The 15759-nt window shown below is 45.0% G+C and overlaps 1 protein-coding gene across 6 annotated transcripts in view; it reads left to right on the plus strand.

Moving 5' to 3' along the window:
• Positions 1–15759, plus strand: part of ADPGK (ADP dependent glucokinase) — a 33579-nt gene that overhangs the window by 6568 nt on the left and 11252 nt on the right. For 2 of the 6 annotated variants that reach the window (XM_037910420.2, XM_037910421.2), the window contains exons 2-6: positions 7131–7356; positions 9447–9509; positions 10949–11069; positions 14310–14506; positions 15324–15422. In XM_037910420.2, the coding sequence (XP_037766348.1) occupies positions 7131–7356; positions 9447–9509; positions 10949–11069; positions 14310–14506; positions 15324–15422 (706 nt within the window). Of the gene's footprint in view, positions 1–7130; positions 7357–9446; positions 9510–10948; positions 11070–11323; positions 11457–13088; positions 13126–14290; positions 14507–15323; positions 15423–15759 lie in introns of those variants that run through there. The other 4 variants (XM_037910422.2, XM_037910425.2, XM_037910423.2 and 1 more) reach the window with 4 other exon arrangements.

A 15759-nucleotide genomic window follows, 5' to 3' on the forward strand; every position in this document is an offset into this window, starting at 1 on the left:
CCAGTGTAGACAGTGCACCACCGCTGGGAGCTACTCCCCTCGTGGAGGTGGTTTTTTATAGCGCTGGGAGAGCTCTCTCCCACCGCTGGTGCCACAACTACGCAGCCATGTTAAAGCACTGCCGCATTAAGTCGGTGGAGTGCATCCACAATACCGAGGCTAGTGTCGACTTTCGGAGCGTTGCACTGTGGGTAGCTATCCCACAGTTCCCGCAGTCTCCACCGTCCACTGGAATTCTGGGTTGAGCGCCTAATGCCTGATGGGGCAAAAACATTGTCGCAAGTGGTTTTGGGTACATGTCGTCAGTCGCCCCTCCCTCCATGAAAGCAACAGCAGACAATCGTTTCGCGCCTTTTTTCTGTGCGGGTGCCATACTGCTTTCAGCAGATGGTGCAGTAGGACTGCTAACTGTCGTCATCAAACAACCGCTTCCGCTGTCACTCTGCTCTCCTGCTCTGGTAGCAGACAGTGCAGTAGGTCGGAAAAACTGGTCTTCCGACCACCGCATCTGCTGCCACTCTGCTCTCCTGGTGGTCTTGCAGGTCCTCTATCTGACCGTCGTCATCCGCCGCTTCTGCTGCAACTCTGCTCTCCTGCTCTTGTCTCGCCATACCACGGTAAGCGTGCGGCCTGCTCAGCTGTTGTGTCCTGGCAGCAGACAGCGCAATAGGTGTGCAAAACTGGTCATCCAACCTCCGCTTCCGCTGCAACTCTGCTCTCCTACTGTCCTGCCGCTGCCATACCATGACAAGCATGGAGCCCACTCAGATCACCAAGGCAGTTATGAGCATTGTAAACACCTCGTGCATTATCATGAAGTATATGCAGAACCAGAACCTGCAGAAGGAGGCAATGGCAGCGTGGTGACGAGAGTGATGAGGACATGGACACAGACTTCTCTCAAAGCACGGGCCCTGACAATTTGGACATCATGGTGGTAATGGGGCAGGTTCATGCCGTGGAATGCCAATTCTGGGCCTGGGAAACAAGCACAAACTGGTGGGACCGCATAGTGTTGCAGGTCTGGGATGATTCCCGGTGGCAGCGAAACTTTCGCATGCGTAAGGGAACTTTCATGGAACTTTGTGACTTTGTTTTCCCCTGCCCTGAAGTGCAAGAATACCAAGATGAGAGCAGCCCTCACAGTTCAGAAGTGAGTGGCGAGAGCCCTCTGGAAGGTTGCAACACCAGACAGCTACCGGTCAGTCGGGAATCAATTTGGAGTGGGCAAATCTACTGTGGGGGCTGCTGTGATCCAAGTAGCCAATGCAATCACTGAGCTGCTGCTATTAAGGTTAGTGACTCTGGAAAATGTGCAAGTCATAGTGGATGGGATTCCCTAACTGTGGTGGGGCAATAGACGGAACGCATATCCCTATCTTGGGACCAGAGGACCAAGGCAGCCAGTACATAAACCAAAAGGGGTACTTTTCAGTGGTGGTGCAAGCACTGGTGGATCACAAAGGATGTTTCACCAACATCAACATGGGATGGCCGTGAAAGGTAGATGACCCTCGCATCTTCAGGAACTCTGGTCTGTCTGAAGAGCTGCAACAAGGGACTTACTTTCTAGACCAGAAAATAACCGTTGGGGATGTTGAAATGCCTGTAGTTATCCTTGGGGACCCAGCCTACCCCTTAATGCCATGGCTCATGAAGCCATACACAGGCATCCTTGACAGTAGTCAGGAGCTGTTCAACTGTAGGCTGAGCAAGTGCAGAATGGTGGTAGAATGTGCATTTGGACATTTAAAAGGGCGCTGGCGCAGTTTACTGACTTGGTTAGACCTCAGCGAAACCAATATTCCCATTGTTATTACTGCTTGCTGTGTGCTCCACAATATCTGTGAGAGTAAGGGGGAGACAATTATGGTGGGGTGGGAGGTTGAGGCAAATCGCCTGGCTGCTGATTACGCACAGCCAGACACCAGGGTGGTTAGAAGAGCACGGCAGGGCGCGCTGTGCATTAGGGAAGCTTTGAAAACCAGTTTCATGGCTGGCCAGGCTACGGTGTCACAGTTCTGTTTGTTTCTCCTTGATGAAAACCCACCCCCTTGGTTCATTCTACTTCGCTGTAAGTCAACCGCCCTCCCCTCCCCTCCCCTCCCCCCTTCGATCACCACTTGCAGAGGCAATAAAGTCATTGTTGTTTCAAATTCATTCGTTCTTTATTAATTCGTCACACAAATAGGGGGATAACTGCCAAGGTAGCCCGGGAGGGGTGGGGAAGGAGGGAAGCACCAGGTGGGGTGGGGAAGGAGGGAAGGACAAGGCCACATTGCACTTCAAAACTTATTGAATGCCAGCCGTCTGTTGCTTGGGCAGTCCTCTGGGGTGGAGTGGTTGGGTGCTCGGAGCCCCCAACCCCATGTTCTTGGGCATCTGGGTGAGGAGGCTATGGAACTTGGGGAGGGGGGCGGTTGGTTACACAGGGGCTGCAGTGGCGGTCTGTGCCTTTCCTGCATCTCAGCCATACGCCGGAGCATATCAGTTTGATCCTCCAGTAGCCTCAGCATTGCATTCTGCCTCCTCTCATCACGCTGCCGCCACCTCTCCTGTTGCTTCAGCCATCTATCCTCTCGCACGTCCCTCCTGTCCTTGCGTTCATTTTGTGCTTTCCTGGACTCTGACGTCTGCCTCTATGCATTCTGCTGGGCTCTTTCAGTGCGGGAGGACTGCATGAGCTCAGAGAACATTTCATTGCGAGTGCGTTTTTTTTCACCTTCTTATCTGTGCTAGCCTCTGGGGTGGAGATGATAACGGCAGCATTGAAACATTTGCAGCTGAGGGAGGAAAAAAGGGAGAGTAGTATTTAAAAAGACACATTGGCCATTTAAAACGAGGTGCTGATGTTTTCGGGTTAAGGTTGTAGCACAAACCCAACTACACCCTCCCCCCAACACACACACCCAATTCTCTGGGATGATCGCTTCACCCCTCCCCCCACCACGTGGCTAACAGCGGAGGTGATTTCTTTTCAGCCACAGGCAAATAGCCCAGCAGGAACGGCCACCTCTGAATGTCCCCTTAATAAAATTCCCCTATTTCAACCAGGTGACCATGAATGATACCACTCTCCTGAAGATAACACAGAGAGATAAAGAACAGATCTTGCTTGAATGCCAGCAAACACCAGGATCATACGCTGCTATGCTTTCTTATGCAATGATTCCAGACTACATGCTACTGGCCTGCCATGGTAAAGTGTCCTACAATGGAGGACGGAATAAGGCTACCCTCCCCAGAAACCTTTTGCAAAGGCTTTGGGAGTACCTCCAGGAGAGCTTCATTGAGATGTCCCTGGAGGATTTCCGCTCCATCCCCAGACATGTTAACAGACTTTTCCAGTAGGTGTACTGGCCGTGAATGCATTCCAAGTCTTCAGGGCAAATTAATCATTAAACATGCTTGCTTTTAAACCGTGTATTATATTTACAAAGGTACACTCACCAGAGGTGCCTTTTCTGCCTTCAAGGTCCTGGAGCCCGAGTTGGGAGGGTACTGTCTCCAGGGTGATCAACAGTTCCTGGCTGTCGGGGAGAATGGTTTCTCCGCTTGCCTGGTATGCGCTATTTTCAGCCTCCTCCTCCTCCTCATCTTCCTCATGCCCAAAATCCTCATCCCTGTGGCGTGAGACTCCCTTGCAGGAGTCCACGAACAGGGGTGGGGTAGTTGTAGGGGCACCCCTTAGAATTGCGTGCAGCTCATCATAGAAGTGGCATGTCTGCGGGTCTGACCCCGAGCGGGCATTTGTCTCTGGTTTTTTTGGTAGGCTTGCCTGAGCTCCGTAAGTTTCATGTGGCACTGCTGCGGGTCCCTGTTATAGCCTCTGTCCTTCATGCCCTTGAAGATTTTTTTTTCAAATATTTTGGCATTTCGTCTTTTGAAACAGAGTTCTGATAGCACGGATTCTTCTCCCCATACAGTGATCAGGTCCAGTATCTCCCATTCAGTCCATGCTGGTGCTCTTTTGCAATTCTGGGACCCCATAGTCACCTCTGCTGATGAGATCTGCACGGTCACCTGTGCTGATCAGCTTGCCACGCTGGCCAAACAGGAGATGAAATTCAAAAGTTCGCGGGGCTTTTCCTTCTACCTGGCCAGTGCATCGGAGTTGAGAGTGCTGTCCAGTGGAGCTCTCTGGGATAGCTCCCAGCGGCCAATACCGTCAAATTGCGTCCACGCTACCCCAGATTCGATCCAGCGATGTCGATTTAAGCGCTAATCCCCTCGGGAAGGAGTACAGAAATTGATTTTAAGAGCCCACTAAGTCGACAAGAAGGATTTCTTCAAGAGTAACAAGAAGGGTTTCTTCAGGTATGTTGGCAACAAGAAGAAAGCCAAGGAAAGTGTGGGCCCCTTACTGAATGAGGGAGGCAACCTAGTGACAGAGGATGTGGAAAAAGCTAATGTGCTTAATGCTTTTTTGCCTCTGTCTTCACTAACAAGGACAGCTCCCAGACTGCTGCGCTGGGCATCACAACATGGGGAGTAGATGGCCAGCCCTCTGTGGAGAAAGAGGTGGTTAGGGACTATTTAGAAAAGCTGAATGTGCGCAAGTCTATGGGGCCGGACGAGTTGCATCCGAGAGTGCTAAAGGAATTGGCGGATGTGATTGCAGAGCCATTATCTTTGAAAACTCGTGGCGAACGGGGGAAGTCCCAGATGACTGGAAAAAGGCTAATGTAGTGCCAATCTTTAAAAAAAGGGAAGAAGGAGGATCCTGGGAACTACAGGCCAGTCAGCCTCACCTCAGTCCCCGGAAAAATCATGGAGCAGGTCCTCAAGGAATCAATCCTGAAGCACTTACACGAGAGGAAAGTGATCAGGAACAGTCAGCATGGATTCACCAAGGGTAGGTCATGCCTGACTAATCTAATAGCCTTCTATGATGAGATTACTGATTCTGTGGATGAAGGGAAAGCAGTGGATGTATTGTTTCTTGACTTTAGCAAAGCTTTTGACACGGTTTCCCACAGTATTCTTGTCAGCAAGTTAAAGAAGTATGGGCTGGATGAATGCACTATAAGGTGGGTAGAAAGTTGGCTAGATTGTTGGGCTCAACGGGTAGTGATCAATGGCTCCATGTCTAGTTGGCAGCCGGTGTCAAGTGGAGTGCCCCAGGGGTCGGTCCTGGGGCCGGTTTTGTTCAATATCTTCATAAATGATCTGGAGGATGGTGTGGATTGCACTCTCAGCAAATTTGCAGATGATACTAAACTGGGAGGAGTGGTAGATACGCTGGAGGGCAGGGATAGGATACAGAGGGACCTAGACAAATTGGAGGATTGGGCCAAAAGAAACCTGATGCGGTTCAATAAGGATAAGTGCAGAGTCCTGCACTTAGGACGGAAGAACCCAATGCACAGCTACAGACTAGGGACCGAATGGCTAGGCAGCAGTTCTGCGGAAAAGGACCTAGCGGTTACAGTGGACGAGAAGCTGGATATGAGTCAGCAGTGTGCCCTTGTTGCCAAGAAGGCCAATGGCATTTTGGGATGTATAAGTAGGGGCATAGCGAGCAGATCGAGGGACGTGATTGTTCCCCTCTATTCGACATTGGTGAGGCCTCATCTGGAGTACTGTGTCCAGTTTTGGGCCCCACACTACAAGAAGGATGTGGATAAATTGGAGAGAGTCCAGCGAAGGGCAACAAAAATGATTAGGGGTCTGGAACACATGACTTCTGAGGAGAGGCTGAGGGAACTGGGATTGTTTAGTCTGCGGAAGAGAAGAATGAGGGGGGATTTGATAGCTGCTTTCAACTACCTGAGAGGTGGTTCCAGAGAGGATGGTTCTAGACTGTTCTCAGTGGTAGAAGAGGACAGGACAAGGAGTAATGGTCTCAAGTTGCAGTGGGGGAGGTTTAGGTTGGATATTAGGAAAAACTTTTTCACTAGGAGAGTGGTGAAACACTGGAATGCGTTACCTAGGGAGGTGGTAGAATCTCCTTCCTTGGAAGTTTTTAAGGTCAGGCTTGACAGAGCCTTGGCTGGGATGATTTGATTGGGGATTGGTCCTGCTTTGAGCAGGGGGTTGGACTAGATGACCTCCTGAAGTCCCTTCCAACCCTGATATTCTATGATTCTATGACAAAAATGGCTTCGTCGTGTGGACGGGTATAGGGTTAAATCGATCTAATGCTGCTAAATTCGACCTAAATTCGTAGTATAGACCAGGGCTGGGTGTTACTGCTGATCTCCTGAGCCATCTAGTCCCCCTTACAGATGTATTTTGGAATACTCATTTTTAAAATGAAGGTTTTGTATTTTTAGGTATGAGTATACATAAGTATAAGCACTGTTACTGATTCTGTTCAGGCTCTTGCACCATCATCGCCACAGTATCAGAGTGCCTTTTAGAACGGCAGAATTCTCTGGGACTATAAACAAGTGCCTACTCCATGCTTATATGTCAGACATTTTGCATACGTATGCTCGTCCATCTGGATGCACCATTGAGATCTTCATATCCCAAATAGATTTTCTCACGTGTAGCAGAGAGTTGACTGACTTCTTTGGGGGTTGGAACGGTGAGCAAATATAAAATGGTAAAACCAGGGTCAGAATGGAAGACGAGTGTCCTCAACACTCCTGAGAAGTAAGAAACATTCCTTTATTCCACACTGGAATGTGATAAAGAGGGAAAGTCTTTATCAGACAGAACCCAGTTCCAATCCGGTCCAGTCTTGTTTCTTTTCCCACCCTGCATCCATTAGCAGGTAATAAGCGCTGCTATTTTGCCCATTTTGTGTTTCACGCCTGTGTGGGGATTGAATAAAATACACAACATGGCATTATTAGAGGCAACAGCTTTGTTGCACACAAGTACCTAAAACAAGGAGTGTTACTCCAGTCCCTGTTTTAATTTGAACACAGAGTTGAAAATCTGTCCCTAGTCCACAGTCTTTTAGTTGAATAAAAATGGGTCAAAAGCAGGCCATTTTGTCAGTTAAAGCAATGCTTGATGCATTTCTTGAAGCTGCTTGTAAAATTCTCCGGAATCCAAGTGCTAACAAATTCAATAAGCCAAAACACAGCAACTTTCTCCCAAAACTTTTAGAAGTCCCCCCCAAGTCTTTCTTTCTCTGTTTTCCCAGCTCACTTTTCTTTTCTGTCCTCTTTCCCCAGAGTCAATGCCTGTGTAGATGTAATCCTCTCCGGTGTGAGGCTGTTGCAGGCACTTGGTCTTGATCCTGGGGACGGGAAAGATCATGCTGTCTTGAATTCCAGGAAGGACCTGAAAGAAGCCTTCATCCATTTCATGCAGAAGGGGGCAGCTGCTGAGCGCTTCTTCAGTGATGCGGAGACCTTCAATCACATTGCACGAGCAGCCTCAGAGTACCCAGGGGCACAGGTGTGTTCTCTATTTTAGGGCTAGTCTGAGAAGACTTATCCTTTGTACATTGACAAATTGTATAGCAGCTTTCATGGCCCTTTTCATCCGTCAAAATGATAGTGCAAGATGTTCAGGAAACAAAAGTTTACACTGCTGCTTTACTATATTAGTTGGCCTTAAAAAAACTTGATCACTTTATGTGAAGCTGCTGAGAATCTAAACACTCTGCTAATGTACAAATTCTTCCTTTGAAAATGTAATTCTTCTCTAACTCTGCCTATCTGGTCGGATCCTAAATCGCAGAATGCTGCGTTGTCTTTTCTTTCTGCACATCCCAGCCTGCCAAAATCTGCATAGCATATACTTTGGCTCTGATAGTTTAAATGGCATTCACAAGAATGCTGTTCAATATAACCTAGGCAACAAATGAAATGTCTGTTTTATGACAGAGGGGCAAGGTTGATACCACAAAGAAGGCTCTAACTGTTTTAAATGGTGCAGGTGGTGAGGGGGTGGATCCAAGAATAAAGAACTGAAAACATTTCCATAAATTTCAGAAGCTCCACGATATAAGGCTTGGAAATGCACATCTCTCTGGCATTAGAGCTAAAGAGAGGAGGCAGTCTTTGTAAAACACCCGTCTCCTAGTTGGTTCATCTGCTCTGATGTACATTAAGACTTCTGGAGTTTTTTGCCATGTGTCCATTTGGCACTTAGTGTTAAGGTAGATAATTTCTGCAGATTGTTTATGTAGAGTTTTACAAATGCTCTTCCGAGCCAGGAAAAGCTCTAAATTCTTTTGCAGCTGACTTATTCTAGGTTTCCATGGTCTTCTGACCTTTTTGCAACTTTGTCTTTCTGTTGCCTGTTTTGCACCTTGACTTTCGTGCCCAGGGTTTGATTTATAACTGAAGTTTTCCTTTGTCATCACTCCCTCTTTCCCTTCTGTTTTTCATTTTCTGTCACTCCTTTAAATTGTTAACTCCAGTCATTTCTCCCTGTCAAATGCATTACATTCTCCAATCTTTCCCAACCATTGTTTGAACAGTATTGTGATACCATGGGTAGTACATATTGTTCCGGTCTAGCATGAGCTGTGAAACCCAGAGCACCATTTTGGATTTGCTCATCTCAAGAAGCTTTACAGGCTTTGCTTCCTATATATAGAGTCTATCGAGCATAGGTAGCAGGCTCAGGAATGTTCAGATGGAGTCCAAGTAGAAGCCAAGCTATTTGTCTCCATAGGGCCCATTTGTGTGGAGGGAGTTGATGGGTTCACTAGACTTTCAAGTGATCCTTTATCTAGATGGTTCAATCCTCTTTATTTCATTTTCCTCTAGTCTCTGGCTTTCCACCTGTTTTTCTCTTAAAACTAGTTCTCATAATTCCTATAGCTTTTGATGAACTCCCCGATTTCTACACTGCAAGGTAGGGAGAAGTTGACGATAAAAAACAAGCTCATATTGTGGTTTTGGTGCTTTGTGGATCTGGTTTTGTACATGTTCACAGTGACTGGATTATGAATTTCACAACTTTTGTCTTGTGGTGCCAGTGGTAATAAATTTATCTGAAGAGCTCCATATCTAGCAAAATGGTATCAATAGAAACAGTTAAACACAATAGCTCAGTAAATCTTGCTTTATTTTTCAATTACTTGGAATTCTGGCACCAGCTTGACTTATGATGTCTGTCAGAGTCTCTCTCATTTGTGTACATTGGCCTTGAGCTCGATAAATCTTTTTTATATCTTAAAATGATTCTTTGCACAGCTCACTAATAAGATAGAACATACCCCCCTTCCCCCAAATAAAAATAACAAATTAAATGGACAGCATTTGGGAATGCTTAGGGGGTGAACAAATTGAAATGTTTAAGTCCAGTGGTCTATCAGAAGGCTAATACTGGCTAAATAACAACATCCTGGGACAAAAATTGTTAAATTGGAGAAAACTGTGTTGGACAGTGAACTGTGGAATTATTCTGATGCAGTCCCATCAAAGCACATGGTTAACTTCATTTGTTCTGACAAAGTTATTGCAGATATGTAGAACTCCATCTATAAAACTGTTAATAAAAAGGATTACATTCATATGCTTTATCTCTTACAGCTCTATGTGGGAGGAAATGCTGCCCTAATTGGTCAGAAACTTGCAACAAATCCAGACCTGAAGGTAAGTGTCTCAAAAACTTGGTTTTATTTAATTTTTGTAATCAGGCTCTAAACCACTTGTAAGTATATTCTGGGGATCACACCACTAGATTATGTTCCTTAGTGGAAGCCGAGTCTGACCCAGAACAACTGCTTGTTACGCTACACAGAGAGGAAATGTATCTGGTTTGTAAGCTTCTCTATATCCAGTATATTTTGTCTTAATTATAACATTGTTTTTGCTGCATCCCATGAGTTAGTCTTTCTATCACCACTGATTATATATTGATGTGATCTTTAATAGACCAAATATGCATGATTGGGTGGTCTTGGTCCTCCTTTAATTTCTGCTGTCCTGTATGAAATTCTGTGAAATTCGAGAACTCTTTATGGTGCAGTGAGTGGGAGTCAGATTGTTTGTCTGAAACAAATTCACCCATGGGTGTATTTGATGGCTCTCGGTATGGTACTGTGGAGCAACTGCCACACTTCCTGTTTTAATCCTGTGATGCCTGAAGGTGGGGTTTCCATACAATACAAAATACAGATATTCATTCTAGGCAATATTGTTTCATATAGAAATTTAGCTATATTAATAAGCAAATCAAGTCACTGGGTGAATGTACTAGCAATTCACCATGGTTTCAAGTCTCATCTAAGGAAACACTTCAACTTTAGAAGGTATTTCTAATAGGCATTTTTTCTTGTCACAGTTATTGCACAGTTTAGCAGTCTTTGGAGAGTGCCCCTCCCCCACCTTCTTTCTTAGCCCTGGTCTACACTGAGGGGGGGAATTGATCTAAGTTAAGCAACTTCAGCTACGTGAATAACATAGCTGAAGTCGATGTACTTAGAGTGACTTACTGTGGTGTCTTCACCGCGGTGAGTTGATTGCTGCCGCTCCCCCGTCGATTCTGCCTGCGCCTCTCATGGCGCTGGAGTACAGGAGTCGATGGGAGAGCGCTCGGGGGTCAATTTATCGCGTCTAGACTAGACACGATAAATCGATCCCTTCTGGATTGATCACTGCCTGCGATCAGAGGGGTAGTGAAGACCATACCCCTAGACTGTATTGGAATATTAAGGGTGCTGCAAGTAGGAACAGATGTGCATTATTGGAATAGTCTTGAGAAGCTTGTACAGCAATTGATCATCAGCCCCTCGCTTTCATGGCTACCAGTTTCATTATTCAAATCTTCAAAAAAATATATTAAAAAATTAAAAAACAAGCCTTGAGAAAGCATAGTGCACTGTGTGCATACATGCCCCTCCTGCCCTCCACCATTACTGCTAACCAGACAGGTGAGTCAATCTGGGAGCCGTCCATGGAGTGACTTTGTTATCTTCAGAAAAATATGAAGAGTGCTACTTAACACAAGTACAGAGAAGATGCTTGCAGATTTTGCTCATCAAGGACATGCCACTGCATCCTTATTTAGATTGTGATTGTTTTGTTTCTAGATCCTTCTTTGTGGTCCAGTTGGTCCTAAACTCCATGAACTACTTGATGATAATGTAATTGTCCCACCAGAATCTATGCAGGAAACAGATGAATTCCACCTTATCTTGGAGTATCAAGCAGGTACTTTGAATATTGCAGCACATTGAACATTAAAGGGGTAAAAGACTTATTAGGTCTAGTTCATTGCCAAATATTTTCCACTGCCGCCCAATCAAGGATTTCCAGAGGTTTGTTTGACTCATCAACTCAAAAAAACAACTTAAAAAAACCCCCACCCCCGCCAAAACTCTGTGTAGCTGTTTCATTAATCTTTGGGATTTCTTTCTGGTGTAAATTCAACCCCAGATATACAGATTCCAGAATTGGAGTGGTGGTGACAAGAGGAGAGAACCAAACTGTAGAGTGAGCTAGAGTAGAGAAGGCAAGGAAAAATGGTCCCATTCTAAAAGTCCTACTGTACACTGAGGAAATGGTGGGAATGGAACCATATTCATTGCATCAAAGCAGGCGAGTCATCTTGTCTTTTCATACTATCTTAATTTTATCTTTTCATACAATCAAGTTGTACATCTGCTATAAGATGATTTCCTTATTAAATAGTTCACACAGAGCATGAAAACCACTGCAGTAACTGTATCTTTCCCGTTGCATGGTGATCCCCCATAAATTGGAAGATTGTATTTAGTCATTTGGGAGACCTCTGAGGAAAACCTGGCCATGGCAGTAAGTAGCACGGACAATTCACTAAGTGGCACTGTGTCCCTGAACCAGATGCCCCAGAGTCATGCCTTGGGCACTGTGTTCTAGAGAGTGCCATCTTTGGAATGCAGTGTAAAACCAAACTATTGACCCTTTGTGGTCACTGTATCATCTGTTAAATATGCTGATCAGATCCTAACCTGGAGGAATTACATCGTGCCTCTTAAACTTCCACCTATGGTTTCATAGCTATTCTTCACTTTCCTTCCTAAAACCTGTTGTGTATTTTTGCTGATTCAGAATAGCTGCCATAGTCCATTCCTAATGTTGTTGCATCAGATCCCGCTGTAGTCTATAAATTGTTTTAGGATCTTTCTGGATGAAGGGGGCTATGCAAAGAATACTTGATTGCACCTAGTTATTAACGTTATCTGTTCTCATTATGTTTTCCTCCCTTTCTAGCTCTTTGTATGTCCCAGTAGTAAGTCTGTATTGGTAGGTGATGGCCACTTGCATAGAACCGGACATCTAGCTACCTGTGAATGGGTCTTCTGACAGAGGAGATCACCAATCCAGAGCTTCCTTACTTGTCTTTTAGATTGTCTTTAGCTTTGGAAATATTTTCAGGAACTAATGCTGTACCATAGCCTGTCAGATTTAGCCGTAATGAAAAATATACTGGCATAAACCTGCCTCTCAAGTTGAAGTGGCTTTGGCTTTACAGTAGTAGATCTGACTTAGAAGTCTGTTGTAGGACACCAATTTACAGGTGAAATGATTGTCCTGGTTTTTACCAAACTTTCAGAGATTTAAAAAAACAAAACCTGTGCACTGTGGTGGTGAAGTGTCAAGGTGATAGATATCTTATTCAAAACTCAAACCTTTTTCTGGTTTTATAATTTGTTTTTAAGCTTTCTGCACGTCACTAAATTTAAGAACTGTCTAAATTATCAGGATTAGCAGCTGTCAGTGTCGGAGCTAATCTGTTAGCTCCATCCATTCTGTGAGCAGTGGTAGCCTGCTAGGTGAACAAACATCTTAAACTGTTTTGAAACTCTCTTTTCCTTTGAACTGTGGTCCGTACAAATGCTGTATCCTGCTCCAGTGCTGCAGTATTGCTATCCTATCAGATTTCACCATGAGCTATGTACTTCTGTTTGCTGTAAGCTGAGGAATGTAAATAGTCTCACCATTGCCCTAAAACAGTATTAGCTTAGAAGGTTTGATTAAAAGTGTGTATCCTAAGCAATGTCTATGGGTATAATTACAAAACACCTGGACTTCTATGATAACATTAAAATAGTCTGATAGCCTTCCCTAAATTCAAAAAGAGGCACCATATAGTCTGAACTCTTTCTGCAGGTGGCTAACTGTAACCCAAGGACTAAGAATATTTGGCTTTCTTTTGCATAGTGGCAGTGAACAAGAAGAGTGACAGCTGTCTTTTCCAAACAAAAGCTGAGCAGGACTTTCATAGGTATCCGAAATGCTGTATGTATGGTTAAAAAGTTTACTTTGTCATAGCAGCAGGTTCCAGAATGACCCCAACACTTACAAAAGCCTAGGCTAATTAAACTCTCTAGTACTTCCCTTTTTATTGCATCCTGTTTGTATGAACTCAGAGCTTTCTTCCTCAAAGTTTTTTTTCTTCCTCCAGAACTCTCGATATGGGCCAACTAACCAAAGTTGACATGTCTTTGTCTCATAGCCAGTGGAAAACATGCTGCTTGCTTTGTGTAGATCTTGTTCTTCCTCTGTTCCGGGTAGCATGTATGAAGTACACATTCCATGTGGATGATGGGCACCTTTGTCTTCTCCTAGACGCTGCTTTGGTGTGAAATGCACTGCTTTGTAGTTCCCTTGTGTGAACCAGTTGAGCTATGGATGTTGTGTCCTCCGTAGACCTTAACATACTGCACTGTGAAGCTCTTTATAACATTTTCCTGATGGGCAACTTGAGTTAAATCCAGTGTTGTTGACTAGACGTCAGCATGAAAACAGTCTAACCAGACTCTGATTTCATTCTCCGTCAGTCTGTAAGATCTGAGCGAACAAACTCACTCACTGGCTCTCAGGCCTTGAGGTTCGCTCCCTGATTACCTCATAAATGCTCCTGCTTGGGCAACTTTCAGTTTCACGACCTTTTCTCCCTTCAAATTGCAGGTAGCAATACAAGTAATGCTTTTTGGTCCTTCCGCCCAGCTCTATCCCTACATTCTCCATCCCTTTCAGGCTGCCCCACCCCCACCCTGCCACAACCCATTTACCATAGCTGGTGTATGGATTTTTTGTGTGTACTCCAGTGTTGAGGTTATATCTGTAGACAGCTGGGAGTTAGTGCACAGCTGACCAGTTAGACTGTGGTTTGTATAATCTGTGTCCCTGTTAGACTCTCACAAAAATTTACCTAATTTTTAACTTTTCCTCAGCGTCCAGAGGTACCCAGTGGAGATGGGTGGAACCATTTTGTATATATTCAGGCCTAAATATGATGCACAGCTCAAGTGTCAAGTATTGATCAGGTGGTTAAACTCTGCTTAGCTAGGCCTCTAGGGAGCCATGACAGCTCTGATTCGTGATGGGATTCCAGTGGGGATCCAGAAACTATCCTCTAGTTATTTGGCTTAATTGTTTTGTTGTTGATTGGGGATTTCGTCCTAGGTGAAGAATGGGGACAGTTGAGAGCTCCCAATGCCAACCGCTTTATATTCTCCCATGACCTATCAAATGGAGCCATGAACATGCTGGAGGTGTTTGTGTCCAGCCTGGATGAGTTTAAGCCAGACCTTGTAGTGCTCTCAGGGCTTCACATGATGGAAGGGCAGAGCAGGGAAGTGCGTGAGAAGAGACTTCTGGAGGTAAGAACCTGAGCACTGTACCATCTCCTTAATTCCAGCCCCAGTAAACACTGTAGCACAAAGTGTTGACTTCCTGAGATTTCAGCATGCAGTTACAGGATGTCTTTGCTCGTTTCGCCGGCTGTTCTTCCTGCTATTGTGGGCCAAAGGCTTATACTCTAAAACCATACAACTAATATCATGAGCTATAGTCTTATGGGTTGGTTGAGATCTTCTAACACTGACATTACTGTTTGTTGGATCCAGTGGAGTCTTCAGAGAAGAAGCTGCCACACTGGTGGGTAGACTGTGGTGGATTTATCTCGTTATTGGAGCCTCATCCAGTGGCTGAATGCACTGTGTTCCATCCCACGTTAGCATAGTCAAGGCTGCAGCTGAGACCCTTGTAGTCTGTAGGCAGTAGCAGTGTCAGGTAATCCAAAAGGGATTCTTTCCCGCTTGAAGCAGAAGGAGTTGCACTGAGCCTCTCTTGTGTGGAAGTTGCTCTTTGTTTATCTTACAGCTGACTGCCTCCTGATTCAGTGTGTTCTCTTGTGCTTCAGGAACAAGCATTTGGGGCTCCTTCATGTCAGGAAAGTCTTGTGCATTGGGCAGTTAGACGAATGTGGGATTGGATCTAGATTACAGTCTGATGCTGTTGTGCTTTAAGATTCAGAAGGCTAGAGGCTACTCCTATTTCTTCCTCTGATCCTTTTGCCAGCTAGATCATTTAGAAATCTGACTACATCCAGACATGAGCAGGTTAGGGTGCCTATATTTGAGCCCAAAAGCCTTTATTCTTCTGTTTCTTAAAGATGTCTTGCCTTTCCTTCTGCAGGCTGTGACTTCCATCTCTGATATCCCCACTGATATCCCCATACACCTGGAATTGGCCAGTATGACTGACCAGGATCTCATGAGCAAGATTATGCATCAGGTAACAAAAATGACAGGACATGCCCACTTCACTCCCTGTCTGTACTCCATCACTGGTGCAGCACACAGACTAACTGGTGGGTGATCATAAGTGGAAATTTAGGATTGGGGTTGCCTCTTCTGAGAGCAATGAGTATCTTAGGTATAAAGCCTGCAGAGCCATTTTGTACTTGTATTCTGGCCGAAGTCACTGCTCTGCTGAGGTTCCCACACTCAACAGTGCATTAACAGGAGAAGTGTAACGATCTATGATTTCATAATTGGTAGTAGACCAGAGTGTTTTCTTTAGTATAAAGGGAATATCTGTCTTGGAAACACCTTAATGGAATATCCCACTG

This window comes from Chelonia mydas, chromosome 10 (genome assembly GCF_015237465.2).
Source record: "Chelonia mydas isolate rCheMyd1 chromosome 10, rCheMyd1.pri.v2, whole genome shotgun sequence".
NCBI classification, from domain to species: domain Eukaryota; kingdom Metazoa; phylum Chordata; order Testudines; family Cheloniidae; genus Chelonia; species Chelonia mydas.